This window comes from Orycteropus afer, unplaced genomic scaffold (genome assembly GCF_000298275.1).
Source record: "Orycteropus afer afer isolate SDZICR_OR568_19922 unplaced genomic scaffold, OryAfe1.0 scaffold00021, whole genome shotgun sequence".
Classification (NCBI taxonomy): Eukaryota; Metazoa; Chordata; class Mammalia; order Tubulidentata; family Orycteropodidae; genus Orycteropus; species Orycteropus afer.
The window spans coordinates 8,991,661-9,005,372 of NW_006921608.1; the positions used below are offsets into that span (position 1 = coordinate 8,991,661).

Below are 13,712 nucleotides of genomic sequence, written 5' to 3' on the forward strand. Positions count from 1 at the left end.
ACTACTTCTCTGTTAGGTTCCATAATTCATTGCAGTGGCCACACACAACTCACAGGCAATACTCACAATTATGGGGTTTATAAGGGAAGTAACAGGCGACACACCCAGGTTCAGGAACGTGCTCAGGATACGGTTCTTCCGTCAGGACAGTCTCTTCTCTTCTTTGCCCTCAGGCACGCCTCTCTGGCCCTTGACCTCCAGTCTGGCCTCTGCCCTGCTCGGGCAAGTGTTAGGAAGCTCTTTTAGCCTTGCCCCATAGGTACATCTAGGCGCACCTCACTGCGCCAGCAAGCCTCCAGCCAGCCCAAGGGTGCTCACCGTTCTCACTCTGTGGGCCAGCTAGCCTACTGCTTTGCTTCTTGCCTCTTGATTAGGCGTCCCTCAGTCAAGCATCTCTGCCAAGGAGGTCCAGCCCAAGGATCTTGGGCCCAAGGATGCGCTCTGCTCCACTCCACCTCTTCTTTCTTTGGCAGTGAGATCCTCTTCTGCCTCTAAACCAAACTCACTGCCATCGAGTCAGATCTGACTCATATTGACCCCCTTGGCTTTCCGAGGCAATAACACTACAGAAGTAGATTGCCCAACTTCCTTCTGAGGAGCGGCTGGTGGGATTGAACCACCAGCCTTCTGGTTACCAGTCAAATGCCTTAGGCACTAAGCCACCGAGGGTTCATTTTAACCCCAGCAGCATAGCAAAACTAACCAATTTTTACATCAGAGTTCTACACCCCTTATTTGCATGGTCCCACTCAGTAATCTGGTGGATGTCACAAAGACTGGCTAGAAAAGTCATACCAAGTAAGTCACTGTGCCACATTATTTCATATATATAAAAATTAAAGCCACTATTCAACTCAGATATGCGAAGGAAGATTGTCAGAACAATAAACCAAAAATCTACTTACTGTAGAAGGCCCAACAAAAGTTAAATGATTTGAAATTTCTCCCTAGTGTATTTTCTGAGATCACATATTAGAGAATTCTATGTTTAGTATTTCAATGTATGTAAATTGTGACATTTGGCTTGTTCTATCCAAGGCTAGAAAGTGACCAGCATGTCAAAAGCAGCAGCAAGAAATGGTTTGTCAGGTGATTCACATTCACCTCTTTCCCACTCAGATTCAGGACTAGTTCAGAAATAGACAAAAGGTAAATGGCAGATAAAATATTACCTTTTATTAGTGATACCATTGAAATTGGAAAATGAGGCTTGTATCTGTGGGATGGGCTTCCTAATACCAAGCCCCAGAATCATACAGACATAGCCTTCCATGCACAAACAACACTGGACCAAGACTATTTAATAGCCTGCACCTATAAAATATATGGCGAGGAGCAATAGGGCTGAATGCATGATCTTCGTGAGCAAGTTGTTTCCAAAAGAGGCAGGGAAGAGAAAGTGCTACTCCTGCTCACTTTCTTATCCTAAATTCTTCAATCAAGTAATCACCTTCTATCAGTCTGGGTCCATTCAGGAGACAAACCACACTGTAATTTAAACAGGAGATGTTTAAAGAATTATTAAGGAGAGTAACAACATAAATATGATAACTCTGAATGGTAAAAGAATAGGCTGAGGGAGAATACCCAAGGAGGACAAACTTGAAGGAGGGTTCCCCTCTTTGTGGCTGGTGTCCAGACCTCATTGGAGAAGATGTGATTGGAGACCACTTGATAGTGAAATTGGCTGGGTTGTCCAGGCCAGAGTTGATTAACAATCTTCTATAAAACAGGAAACGCAGTCAAGCCAAGGCTGGTAGGCAGGTAGGTAGGTGTGCAGAGGGAGTTAGGGCCTTTCTGCAAGTGCAAAGCCTAGAGCCGGCCTTATCCACATCAGGCGGACCTTGGGGACAACTTTCCAGGGAATAAGCAGAACTGGTAGGGTGTACACACAGGGAAGTGGCACTGCTATGAGCACAAGGCCAGGGGCACGTGATACACATGGCAAGAGGGCTGCAGCAAGGTGGTCACTGGGCTTATGCTAGGGCCAGGGCCAGGTAGTTGAGGGACTGTGTTTTTGAAATGTGTGGCTGGGAAGAGCAACACCAAATGTCCACACACACCAGACAGACCACGCAGCAGGAGCAAGAAAAGGCCAAATCCAGCACACTGAAATCAGGAAGAGAAGTCTCCCCCCTCAGTGAGTCCCCTCCAGCAGGATCTTTAGTCTCTTTTAATCCATAAGTTTTTCTTAAAAAAGAAAAAAAAATTCTCTTTTCTTGCAATTTATTTGTTGAAAACCCAAATTGTTACAGTTTCCCCCCAGTCTGAATTTTGATTATATCTTGGTTATCTCCCTGTTCCTTTATCCCCTGTATTTCCTAATACACCCACTCCTCATTTACTGACAGGTTAGTTCCAAAGACCAGGTCATTATGTGAAAATTGGCATTAATCAAAAATGAAAATGACCACATCAGATCACAAAATGGAAGATGATTACATCATTAAATAACTGCCAAATTTCATCATTACATAACTGCCAAACCACTGAGGGCCATTAACCATCGCAGCCAGAGTTACTCTCACCTTGCACCTTGCCAGTTGTTACTGCCAGACGTACATTGTTAATGTGCAAAATTGTTGGATAGCAGATTTTTAACTCTGGTTGTAAATGTGAACTGTCGGATAACGAGATGGTCAGTAAGTGAGTAGTAGGTATAATCAACAGAGCTGGAGGTTTCATGATATCATGGTTTGATTTTTTTTCTTGGCAGAACTACCTGAGCAGTTTTACACACTTCCATCTGGAGGCACATTCTCTGGTCTCTTTTTACAATGTTATCAGCCTTTGGTAATCATTGCTAGATCCTTTCATTGATTCCTGCTTAAAAAAAATCCATCAAAATCTAGTCAATTCTGACTGCTGCACAGGATTTCCAGAACTGTAATCTTCACAGAAGCTGACTGCCAATACCTTTCTCCAGTGGAGTGGCTGGTGAGTTCAAATCACTGACCTTTCTGTTAACAACCACATGCTTAACCACTGCACTACCAGGGCTCCTTTTTAATTCATTAGGGTGTTATAAAAGGGAGAGAATTCTGTCATTCTGTTTGTTACCTACGTTAATATGCTAACTACCATAAAATACAGAATTACTATGCTATTACACACCAAAAAAAAAAAAAAAAACTTATCCCTCTATAAAGAGAAATTTGCCTTCCTTGATAACTTGTTTACCCAGAGATATAGGGCATACAGTACATATACTTCCTAGAGGGAAAGTTTATATAGGGAAAGCTGAATAAATGCTCGATTTTTTCCTACTTACCAATTTTATCCTTATAAATTCATACATTCAGACATATTTGATGTGTTTCAAACCACTGTGGTTATTATCTTTATTGATGCACAAACTGTATAATCTTTGCAAGTGGGAGCCTGTTCAAGTTGGCTTCTGGATACTTTTGAGTTGTCTTTCATAGTTGCCTTGTTTTCCAGTATAACAAGATGTTCCAGGCTCATATTGTACATTTCCTGCCTGGGAGCTGAAATCATCCATTTCTCCAAAGAGCCTTAATTCCTTTTAGTGGGAAATGATATATACAGACATAATTTATGGGCATTACTGGACTGTCATTGTTTCTAGGCCTTCTCAGTAAACAAAGCTTGGAGATGTTATTGTTGTTTTATAGTGATTGTTTCAGATAAAATACTGGTACTTCCAATTCAAGCCCAGGACTACACCGATTTACAGTCTTACACACCTGCACTTCCTTCCTGAATTCTTTCTGACCACTGCAGCCAGAACTATCGATCTACCTTTAGTTTGAGCTAATCCAGGAACAGGTCCTTCGTTTGAACTAATCCCCAACAACTTTTACAGAATCAACATATTGTTTTTGTTGGCTGTCATCAGGTCAGCCCCCAAGTCATGTGATCCCATGTGTTGCAGAGTAGAACTGCTCCATCAGGTTTTCCTGACTGTAATCCTTTCAGAAGCAGTTCACCATGCCTTTCTCCCATGGTGCCACTGGATAGGTTTGAACCACCAACCTTTAGGTTAGCAGCCAACTGCAAAACTTCTTGTGTCACCAAGGTTCCTATGAACACATCGGTCTTTGATTTATTGCTATTTTTTGTACATATCTGATCTTCTGTCCCAAATGGTAAGCAATCTGAGGAAAGGTCCATGTGTTTTTACCCTTTGTTAAATAAAGATAACATTCCTAACATGCTAATTTAGTTCCTGGTACATAAACACCCTTTCTTTTTGTATCTCCCAAAATACGGGACAATACTATACGTGCACTAAAAACTAATACATGATTGTTAAACAAGTAAGTGCAAAATTAGGTTTATATTAAACTTTTCAGATATAAAGTACTATAAACTCTCATTTGAATGGCAATTAGTTTTAAGATGTTAAAGTTGTTTGAAATAAGTTTTATTTAACAGATATAAAACAATTTTGAACATTTACAACTTGCATAAAGACTGGTAGCTTTCATATTTCTAAAAATGCTATACTAAAAGAAAAGGTAAAACTAAAGACCACAATGACTCCAAATGATAGGTTCAGGGAATGGGATTATTAAAGTATTCTAATCAACTACAAAATCCTAAACATTTTGATTGATGTAAAATGAACACTAGATATAAATACAGTATAAAATCACACGTTGGTCTGTAAACACGTTTACCTTCATTTTTCATTCAGATGCATACATAAAAATGATATAAAATGTCATTTAAAAACTTTCAAAAGTATAATGAAACCAGGGTAGGCAATGAAACTTAAAGACTTTATTTTGGTAGTTCTTCAATAATGATGCGAGACACAGAATTCCATCCAGTGGAGGCATCTCCTTTTGGGTAATCTGAACAAGTACCAACCCAAATGGCAATGTCCACTAATCCAGCACCAATTCCTTCACAAAGTCCTTCCACTGCAAAACAAAGTGAAAGTTCCATCTTTCTTTAGAACAAAAAGCAAAATCTCTTAACTGTTACTCTTTTAGCAAGCTAGATTATAAATCTGTTTAATGTATGGCTAATTAAAAAGTCTAATGCTTGATAAGGATTGAATAAAGATAAGTCATCTTTATTAAATATTTTAATAGTTGATACATAAATATTTTCAAGGAGCTCTGGTAGTGTAGTGCCTAAGGCACTTGACTGCTAACCAGAAGGCTGGTGGTTCAAACCCACCAGCCACTCCTCAGAAAGAAGATGGGGCAATCTACTTCTGTAGTGATACCGCCTTGGAAACCCAACGAGGGGTGGCTATGAGTCAGATCTGACTCGATGGCGGTGAGTTTGCTTTTCTGGATCTACATATGGCTGTATTCTCCATTCTATGATATAAGCTTAACAAGTAGTTTGCTTACAGATTTCAATCATTAAAAAAAAAATTATTTAGTTACAGAGATAGCCTAAAATTTTTTAATAAAGCAATTCATTTGACTAAAGCAAACCAAAGGAAGCCTACACTGTTAAAAGACTTGATTTGATATGCAAGTCATTTTTAATGAAGTCCCTTCCAGCACTTACTTGTACACTTGAAACTTTTCAAGGAAAAGCAAGGCTTTTATAATATTAAAAGAAATTCTAACATAATCATTATATCATCAGTCTTTCAATCTGGGAATCAAAATTTACACAGAATTTTCTCACAGTAAAACAAAACAGAGACTGTCCTTCCTTTGTGCTTTATAAGTACGTCTTTTTCACATGTCCTCTGGACTTTCACATACTAACATACAACTGGCATTCCACCTTACCAAGGCGATTCCCCTCTGTTAAAAAAAAACTTCCTCCAGTGCTCATTTTAAAAGACAAAAAAAAAAAAACCTGTCACATCTCCAGGTCTTCGAAAGGGAGAAATAAACTGTAGGTTGGCAGATTCTTTGAGAAAATGAATCCTGCCATAAGGAGTGTATTGGATGGACTCATGTGACTAGTGAGATTCCCTATGTGGTGGGGGTAAGTGCAAGGAGCTCTGGTGGTGCTGTGGTTAAGACTGCTAACCAAAAGGTCAGCAGTTTGAACCACTAGCTGCTCCAAGGGAGAAAGATGAGGCAGCCTGTGCAAAGATCTACAGCCTTGGAAATGCTGTGAGGGTCACTATGAGTCAGAACTGACTTGATGGCAGTGGGTGGGGGTTGGTGCATTCCAGGTGAGCCCCAAGGTTGTAGGGCTGAAGCCATCTACTTGCATCGGCTATAGCATCAGTAGCTCCAGGGCAGTCCCTCAGAATCCAGCAAACCGGCTCTGGTTCAGGCCCCTCTCCAAAGTTTGTGCAGCTAAGCAAGGCTCCACAATCCCATGTCATCAGGTATTCTCACACCACGCCAGGTGGGAGTGCCCAGAAATAGTCACGTGTTCCCCAAGTCTTGAAATCTGTGACCCAGAAACCTGTTCCATTACCCTACAGCTTTTTGACTCAGGAAGTCAGACAAGCTTGGGTCTAGCATCAGCTTTACACAAGAGAAATGAATGTTCACTTCATGGTCTTTGAGAAATGATACTATGTTTGTTGAATGAATAATGCGGTATTTACTTGGGTAACAGTGCTGCAGCTTATTAAGCACCTAAAATATGTTGTACTAGGGGTTCTCCAAGGAGCTCTGGTAGCATAGTGCCTAAAGCACTTGACTGCTAACCAGAAGGCTGGCGGTTCAAACCTACCAGCCACTCCTCGGAAGGAAGGATGGGCAATCTACTTCTGTAGTGATACCACCTCGGCAACCCAAGAAGAGGTCGCTGTGAGTTGGGGCTGACTCGACAGCACATAACAACAACAACAACAACGGGTTCTCCACCTTTTCTTCCTAGACTCATGTAACAGACAACATTCAAATGTTCATCAGATGCCTATAGACATATGCAAGATTTTAAGTCATCCTCTGATGTGTTTTTCTTTCCCTCAAGAAAGAGCCCTGGTGTGCAATAGAACATGATTGTATTAGAGAGGTAACCTGTCATCCACCTTAATACAAAAACTGTTATTAATAAATTACTTGTGACACTCCACCCAACTGATCACATAAAATGAATTTCCACACCGTGGTTGGGAAATGCTCTGTTAAGTAATTTATTAAGTATCTGCATGTACAGGACACAGTTCCAAGCCCTAAGATAATAACATATACCTTCAAGGTAATATAATAGAAAGTAGATTGCTTATATCAACTACTATTTAAAGACATATCACTTCCTAATCAAATTTCATGTCTTATATCTAGGCTTTTCTTATTTCAGAGACTGCTTCTCAGATGGAAAGCATGTCTTCCTTTTCAACATGTGCATCTATGGAAGCAGTGAAAAGGAGTTTAAATCTGATCAAAAAGAGGGGTTGGGACAGAAAAGGGCAGGGTTCTGCTGTCTGCTTTCCTGCACACTGATTCTACTCTCCTACAGTGGTGGGGGTGTATGTGAGCCAGTGCATTTTGACTCATAGTGACCCCGTGTGACAGACAGAACTTCCCCATAAAGTTTCCCAGGCTATGGATCTTTATAACAGCAGATTCCCAGTCTTTTCTTCCACAGAGTGGCTGGCGGGTCCCAAACCCCATCCATTCAGTTAGCAGCCCAGGACTTAAACCATTTTGCCAACAGGGCTCCTCTCTCCTGGGTCAAACCCAACAAAATCCATTGTCATCAAGTCAATTCTAACTCATAGAGACCCTGCAGAATCCAACAGAACTGCCCCATGGTTTTCCTAGGCTGTGATCTTTATGAAAACAGATTGCCACACATTTCTCCCAGGGAACGGCTAGTAGGTTTGAATACCAGCCTTTCAGTTCAAATGCTTAATCACTGTGCCACTAGGGCTCCTCCTCTCTTGGGTTGTTGTTGTTGTTGTTATGTGCCGTCGAGTCGGCCCCGACTCATAGCGACCCCTCCTTGGGTTTCCGAAGCAGTATCACTACGGAAGTAGGATTGCCCAACCTTCCTTCCGAGGAGTGGCTGGTGGGTTAAAAGACCCTTTATTTCCCTGGGCCTGCTCTATGTGTCAACAGGGACAGTTAAGATATCTTCTCTATATTCTCTAGGATGTTGTGAACATTTGAGAGAAAATGTAAAAAGGATCCCCTGGATTAGTTTTTGAGTACATGATCTGACTTGGATCCTCAAAGAATGCTGAATATAATTTCTTCAGGTTAGCAGTGAGGGGACTGCTTTCCTTCCTTCTGCAATTTCTAAGCAAAAACTTAATAGGAAAACCCTCCAAGAGATCAAAGAAATGAGGTTTAGTGATGTGTGCATCAGGCATGTTCTCTTACGGGGCGCTACTCCTACCGCAACCCAAGAAACAAATTGGCCGACAGCCTAATATTGTTTATGAAGTCTCTGGCTGATGAGATTAAGTGCCGATTTCTTTCTCTCCCTTTCTATTTTTTGATATTTTCTAAACTTTCTTTGATAAACATTAAAATAGGTGGCTTAATTAAATGTCTTTTCTCTCAGAATAAGTAGGAAAAAAAACACAATGCAGGAATTATCTAGAAATTTTCTTTTATAAATTTAGCAAAATGTAAAGGAAAAGACAAAGAAATCAGTCTCTTTACCAGTCTAAGCTAGTGATTATCAACCTTTGCTGAACATTAGAATAACCCGGAGATATTATGAAAGAGCCATTGCCTAATATGCACCCAGACCAATGGCATCAGGCTTCTTGGAGGGGTGGTACCAGGCATTAATATTTTTTAGAGTACCCCAGCTGAACCCAATGTGCAGCCAAGATTGAGAACCACTGCTCTGTGGTATTCTTGACTTATTGGCTATTTCATTTAACTCAGTGATTTTTCAACCCTGGAAGCCCATCAGAATCATTAAGGGAATATTTTTTAAAAAATACAGATACTGGGGCTTTGTCCCCAGAGATTCTGATTCAGTTCGTCAGAGATGGGACCCAGGCATCCACATATATTTTTTAAAGATCCACAGGTATTCTAAAGTGAAACCATGGTGGAGAATTATGCACTGAACACCTGCTATCACCTCCCTTTCTAGCAGGCTAGTGACTAAACATGATAGAGGCACTCAAAATGAACCTTGAGCCTCCAAGATCTGAGGCAGTGTCATTTTCCTACATACCAGAAGAAGTGCGATGAATATTAATTGTTGAATTCAGTTCAGGGCTTCCTTGGTCCAAATAAATTATAGCTTCAATGGGAAGAGGTCCTGAACATTCAGCTCCATTGAATGTGAAATACCAGCGTTGGCAGCATGCATTTCTGCATTTTAGCCGAAGTGAGCCACTAAACAAAACTCTCAGAGCACTGTTTGAACGCATCTTTGTAAAAGTACATTCCTATTACAAACACAGAAATGGGGTTTAATTAGTATTTTCTGTTTATTTGATTAAAACACACTTTCAAATTGTATTGTGAATTTTATTTAATTATCTTTCTCCCCACACCACATTTAACCCTTTCATGACCCGTGGGACATAAAGTGCCCACCTACATTTTCCTCCTCTGGGGTTTATTGGGCAGCTGCTTTCCCACTGACAGTGCATGCAGCTGTCAGGAAAGGACTTGTATAACTGCTTAACATGGAAGAAATCAGTGTGTGCTGCAAATTACTCTCCTTACTGGGTATTGTAGGAGGTGATGCATCTTGGAGGTATGATTTTACAAAACTTCATCCCTTTTCATTGGGACATAAAACCTTGTAAGTATATTTCTGGGTTCCTGTATCTTATTTGGAATTGCCTTTCTCATGACAATTTCCTGTTCATGTGAACACCACATTTTCTGGCACCCTATATGGTATGCACCTGTCAAGGTCTAGAAGGCAGTGCAGAGTCCAGAGGGATATATGTATCCCATTAATCCTACCCACCCCCCCAGTCCAGAGGGATATATGTGCCCCATATAATATGTACAAAAATCCACATTTCATAAAAAATTTCAGAAATCCTCCTTGATTCAGGAGGCCTTCCATTAATGAAAACACATAGTATCAGCAAAAAAGTCAAAGCAGACAATAATTCAATCAGGAAAGGGTTAAAAAGCTTACCTTACAGAGAGGTTCTGTGCAAGATAGGTAAGATACAGGAACACTAAGAAAATAAGACTATGGCTTTCTTAGAATTATTTGCTCTACAGAGGGCATCTTCCAGTATTGCTAAAACAGTATGTTGTCAGTATCTTAGACTAAACAATGTATGTATATATTTTTTCATTTAAGAAATATTTACAGAGCCCCAACTATGCACTAGATGCTGCAGATACAGCAATTAACAAAACACGGAATCTTCGCCTTCATGAAACTTACCTTTTAGATGAATGGTGCCCATACAGAATTACCTTTTTATTTATTTATTTATTTTCAAATTGTGCTTTGCATGAATGTTTGGAGCAAATTCATTGTCCATTCAACAATTTAGACACGTTTTCTTTCATAACATTAGTTGCAGTCTTCTCAATGAAACAGTACTCTTCTTGCTTCTTCCTTGAGTTCCTTGTTTCCATTCCTCCTTCCTTCCTGCCCTTCCCTACCTTCTGAGCTTTATTTTGGGGCAAACACTCCCATTTTGGTCTCATATGGTTGATTATTGTGAGAAGCACATTCCTTACCAGTGTTACTGTTCACTTTACAGGAATGTCCATTGTTTGGCTGCAAGGTGTTCTCCAGGGTGGTTCAGTTTCAGAGGTTTGAAGAGTGTCTAAGGGCCACGTCTTAGGGCTTTTACCAGTCTCTATCAGACCATTAAGTCTGGTCTTTTAAATGATTTTAAATTTTGTTCTTCATTTTTCTCCCATTGTGTCCAGGGCCTTCTGTGGTCCCAGTCAGAGCAGCTGGTAGTAGTAGCCAGGCACCATCTAGTTCTTCTTGTCTCAGGGTAATGGGGATTGTGGTTCATGTGTCCCTTTAGTCCTTTGAGCTAATTGTTTCCTTGAATCTTTGATTTTCTTCACTCTTCTTTCCTCCAGATGAGGAGAAACCAATAGTTGCATTTTAAATGGCCACTTGTTAGATTTTAAGACCCCAGTCTCTACTCATAGAATGTGGAACACTGGCTTTGTGCACTGTGTTATGCCAACTGACTTGGCTGTCCCCCAGGACTGTGGTCCTAAGCCCCCAAGCCCACTGATTCATTCCCACAAGATCTTTGGTTATGGCTAAGAACCGTTCAAGGGAGCTCTGGTGGCAGAGTGTCTCAGGCATTTGACTACTAACCAGAAGGCTGGTGGTTCAAACCCACCACCCATTCCCTAGAAGGAAGATTGGGCAATCTACTTCCGTAGTGATACCGCCTCGGAAACCCAAGGAGGGGTCACTATGAGTCGTACCCAACTCGATGGCCGTCAGTTTAGAGTTAAAAGAAGCTTTCATAACTTTTTCCCCTGTATACGTGGATATAATTATATCCTATACAAATACACATGTAGAAATACCCTATGCCAAACCTAAAAATTGTTGTGGGTATTGTCCCATTCACTTGCCCATACCTGTCAGCTTGCATATCTGCCTATGTATCCACTTCTAGATTATCATTTGTTATTACTGATATTAAAGGACTGTGTATGTAATAGTATTTATTTTTGTTGTCTTTGTATTTACCTTTTGCACCTTTCCATGTCTTCTTTTGCCTTAGCAATATTGTACTGATCTTTTTTTTATTGTATATTGCCTTTCCCTTCACCAAAATTAATACATGTCTATTATCTAGTTAGTGATTTTTCCTCCCCTCCCCTCCCATCTCTGGTAACCATCAAAGAATGTTTCTTTCTGTGTATAAACCTTTCCTTGACTTTTTATAATAATGGCTTCATACAGTATTTGTCCTTTTGTTGACTTATTCTACTCAACATAATGTCCTTCGGGTTCATCATGCTATAAGATGTTTTGTGGAGTCTTCATTATTCTTTAATGTTACATAATATTCCATTGTATGTACCATAGTTTGTTTATCCATTCATCCATTCGTGAGCACTTATGTTGCTTCCATCTCTGCTCCTGTAACTAATGTTGTAATAAACATGGCTCTATACATGTATCTATTCATGTTCCAGCTCCTATTTCTTTAGGATATATACCTAGTAGTAAGATTTGCTGGATCAAAGAGTATTTATATTTCCAACTTTTTAAGGAAGCATCATACCATTTTCCACAGTGGTTGTACTATTTTTACAGACCCATCACTAGCATTTGTTGATTTCTTATTGAACTTTGTAATTATTGATGGGGTGAGATGGTATCTCATTGTTGTTTTGATGTATGTGCATCTCTCTAATGCATACACAAGGAGCTGTGGTGGTGCAGTGGTCAAAGCATTTGGCTTTTAACCAAAAGGTCGGTAGTTCAAACCCACTGGTCACCCACAGGAGAAAGATGAGGCAGTATGCTTCCATAAAAATTTGTAGCCTTGGAAACCCCATGAGACAGTTCTACTCTATCCTATAAGGTCGCTATGAGTCAGAATTGAGTTGATGGCAGTGGGTTTGGCTTTGCCCAATGTAGATATGTTTACTTTTGAGGAATTCCTGCATGATGCAAATGATTAACATGTTTGGCTACTAACTGGAATGTTCAAGTCTACCCAGACACACCTCAAAAGAAAAGCTTGGCCACATACTTCACAGAAAAAAAATAGCCACTGAAAACCCTATGGAGCACAGTTCTCCTCTGACACACCTGAGGTTGCCATGAGTTAGAATTGTCTCAACAGCAACTGGCTGGTGCTTTTGAGCCACAGTGAACAGTATCAGGAGGTAAAGCATAGTTGGAAATCAGGGGCTCTTAACTTACCTGGTTTTCAGTCTTTACCATATGACACGACCACAAGGCCCAGATTTTTTCTCTAATGGGTCTTTGCCTGCCTGTTGGTTCATGGCCCTACTGTCTTTTACTTGCTGAAGGCTCCCAAACCCATCCAAATCACTGCTAAAAGGAACTTGAAACAGATTAATAATTCAAAGTCCATAAGGAGAGTTATTAGAAAGAATTCAGCAACTTTTGATGGGCTATATAAGTAACCAGTCTATCAATGTTAGATGTTTAAATAACTAGGCAACCTTTTAATAGGATACTTTCTCAGATATCACACATGCACGTAGTTTCACAGTCCCTGAAACTATGGAAATTCCATCACACAAAAAGCAAATCAAGAAAGTCAATCAAATCAAGCTCTTTTAGAGAGAGTATAGAGCAGAGACCTAAACACTTTAAGGAGCTGAGAACCAAAACCAAACCCAATACCATCGAGTCAATTCCAACTCATAGCAACCCTCATTGGTTTTCCAAGGCTATAAATCTTTACAGAAATAGATCTTCCTCCCACGGAGAAGCTGGTGGGTTTGAACCACCTACCTTCTCATTAGTAGCCAAATGCCTTACCCACCACGCCACCAGAGCTTCTTAAGGAGCTAAGAAGAAGGATAGATACAATACACAGATCGTATCTCAAAACCTTAGAGTTTTTATAAAAGTCAAATCTTGTCTATTTTGCCTGGGGGTCGGGGTAGCTGAAATAGTGAAGTAATGTGTTGTAGACGTGGAAGCACATGCAGGATTAGTCCCCAAAGGGAGGCAGAGGCTCATAAATTCTGCCAACTTCAACTTTATCCCATCCCAGCAAACTTGCTAACATTTGAAGCAAACATTAATCAAAGTGAATGACTCATTAATCAAAGTGCACTGCCAGGCAGGCTATTATGAGTAATTCCGCCCCCCCCCCAAATGTTGCAGATGGGAGCTCTGGTAGCACAGTGCCTAAGGCACTTGACTGCTAACCAGAAGGCTGGAGGTTCAAACCC

General features: G+C 40.4%; 1 protein-coding gene across 1 annotated transcript in view; it reads right to left on the reverse strand.

Moving 5' to 3' along the window:
• Window positions 1–4,746: 4,746 nt before the first annotated feature.
• Window positions 4,747–13,712, reverse strand: part of CTHRC1 (collagen triple helix repeat containing 1) — a 16,248-nt gene continuing 7,282 nt past the window's right edge. The window contains exons 3-4 of the mRNA XM_007934800.2: window positions 9,043–9,259; window positions 4,747–4,889 (exon numbers count right to left, since the gene is read on the reverse strand). Coding sequence (XP_007932991.1) covers window positions 4,747–4,889; window positions 9,043–9,259 — 360 coding nt within the window. The remainder of the gene's footprint in view (window positions 4,890–9,042; window positions 9,260–13,712) is intronic.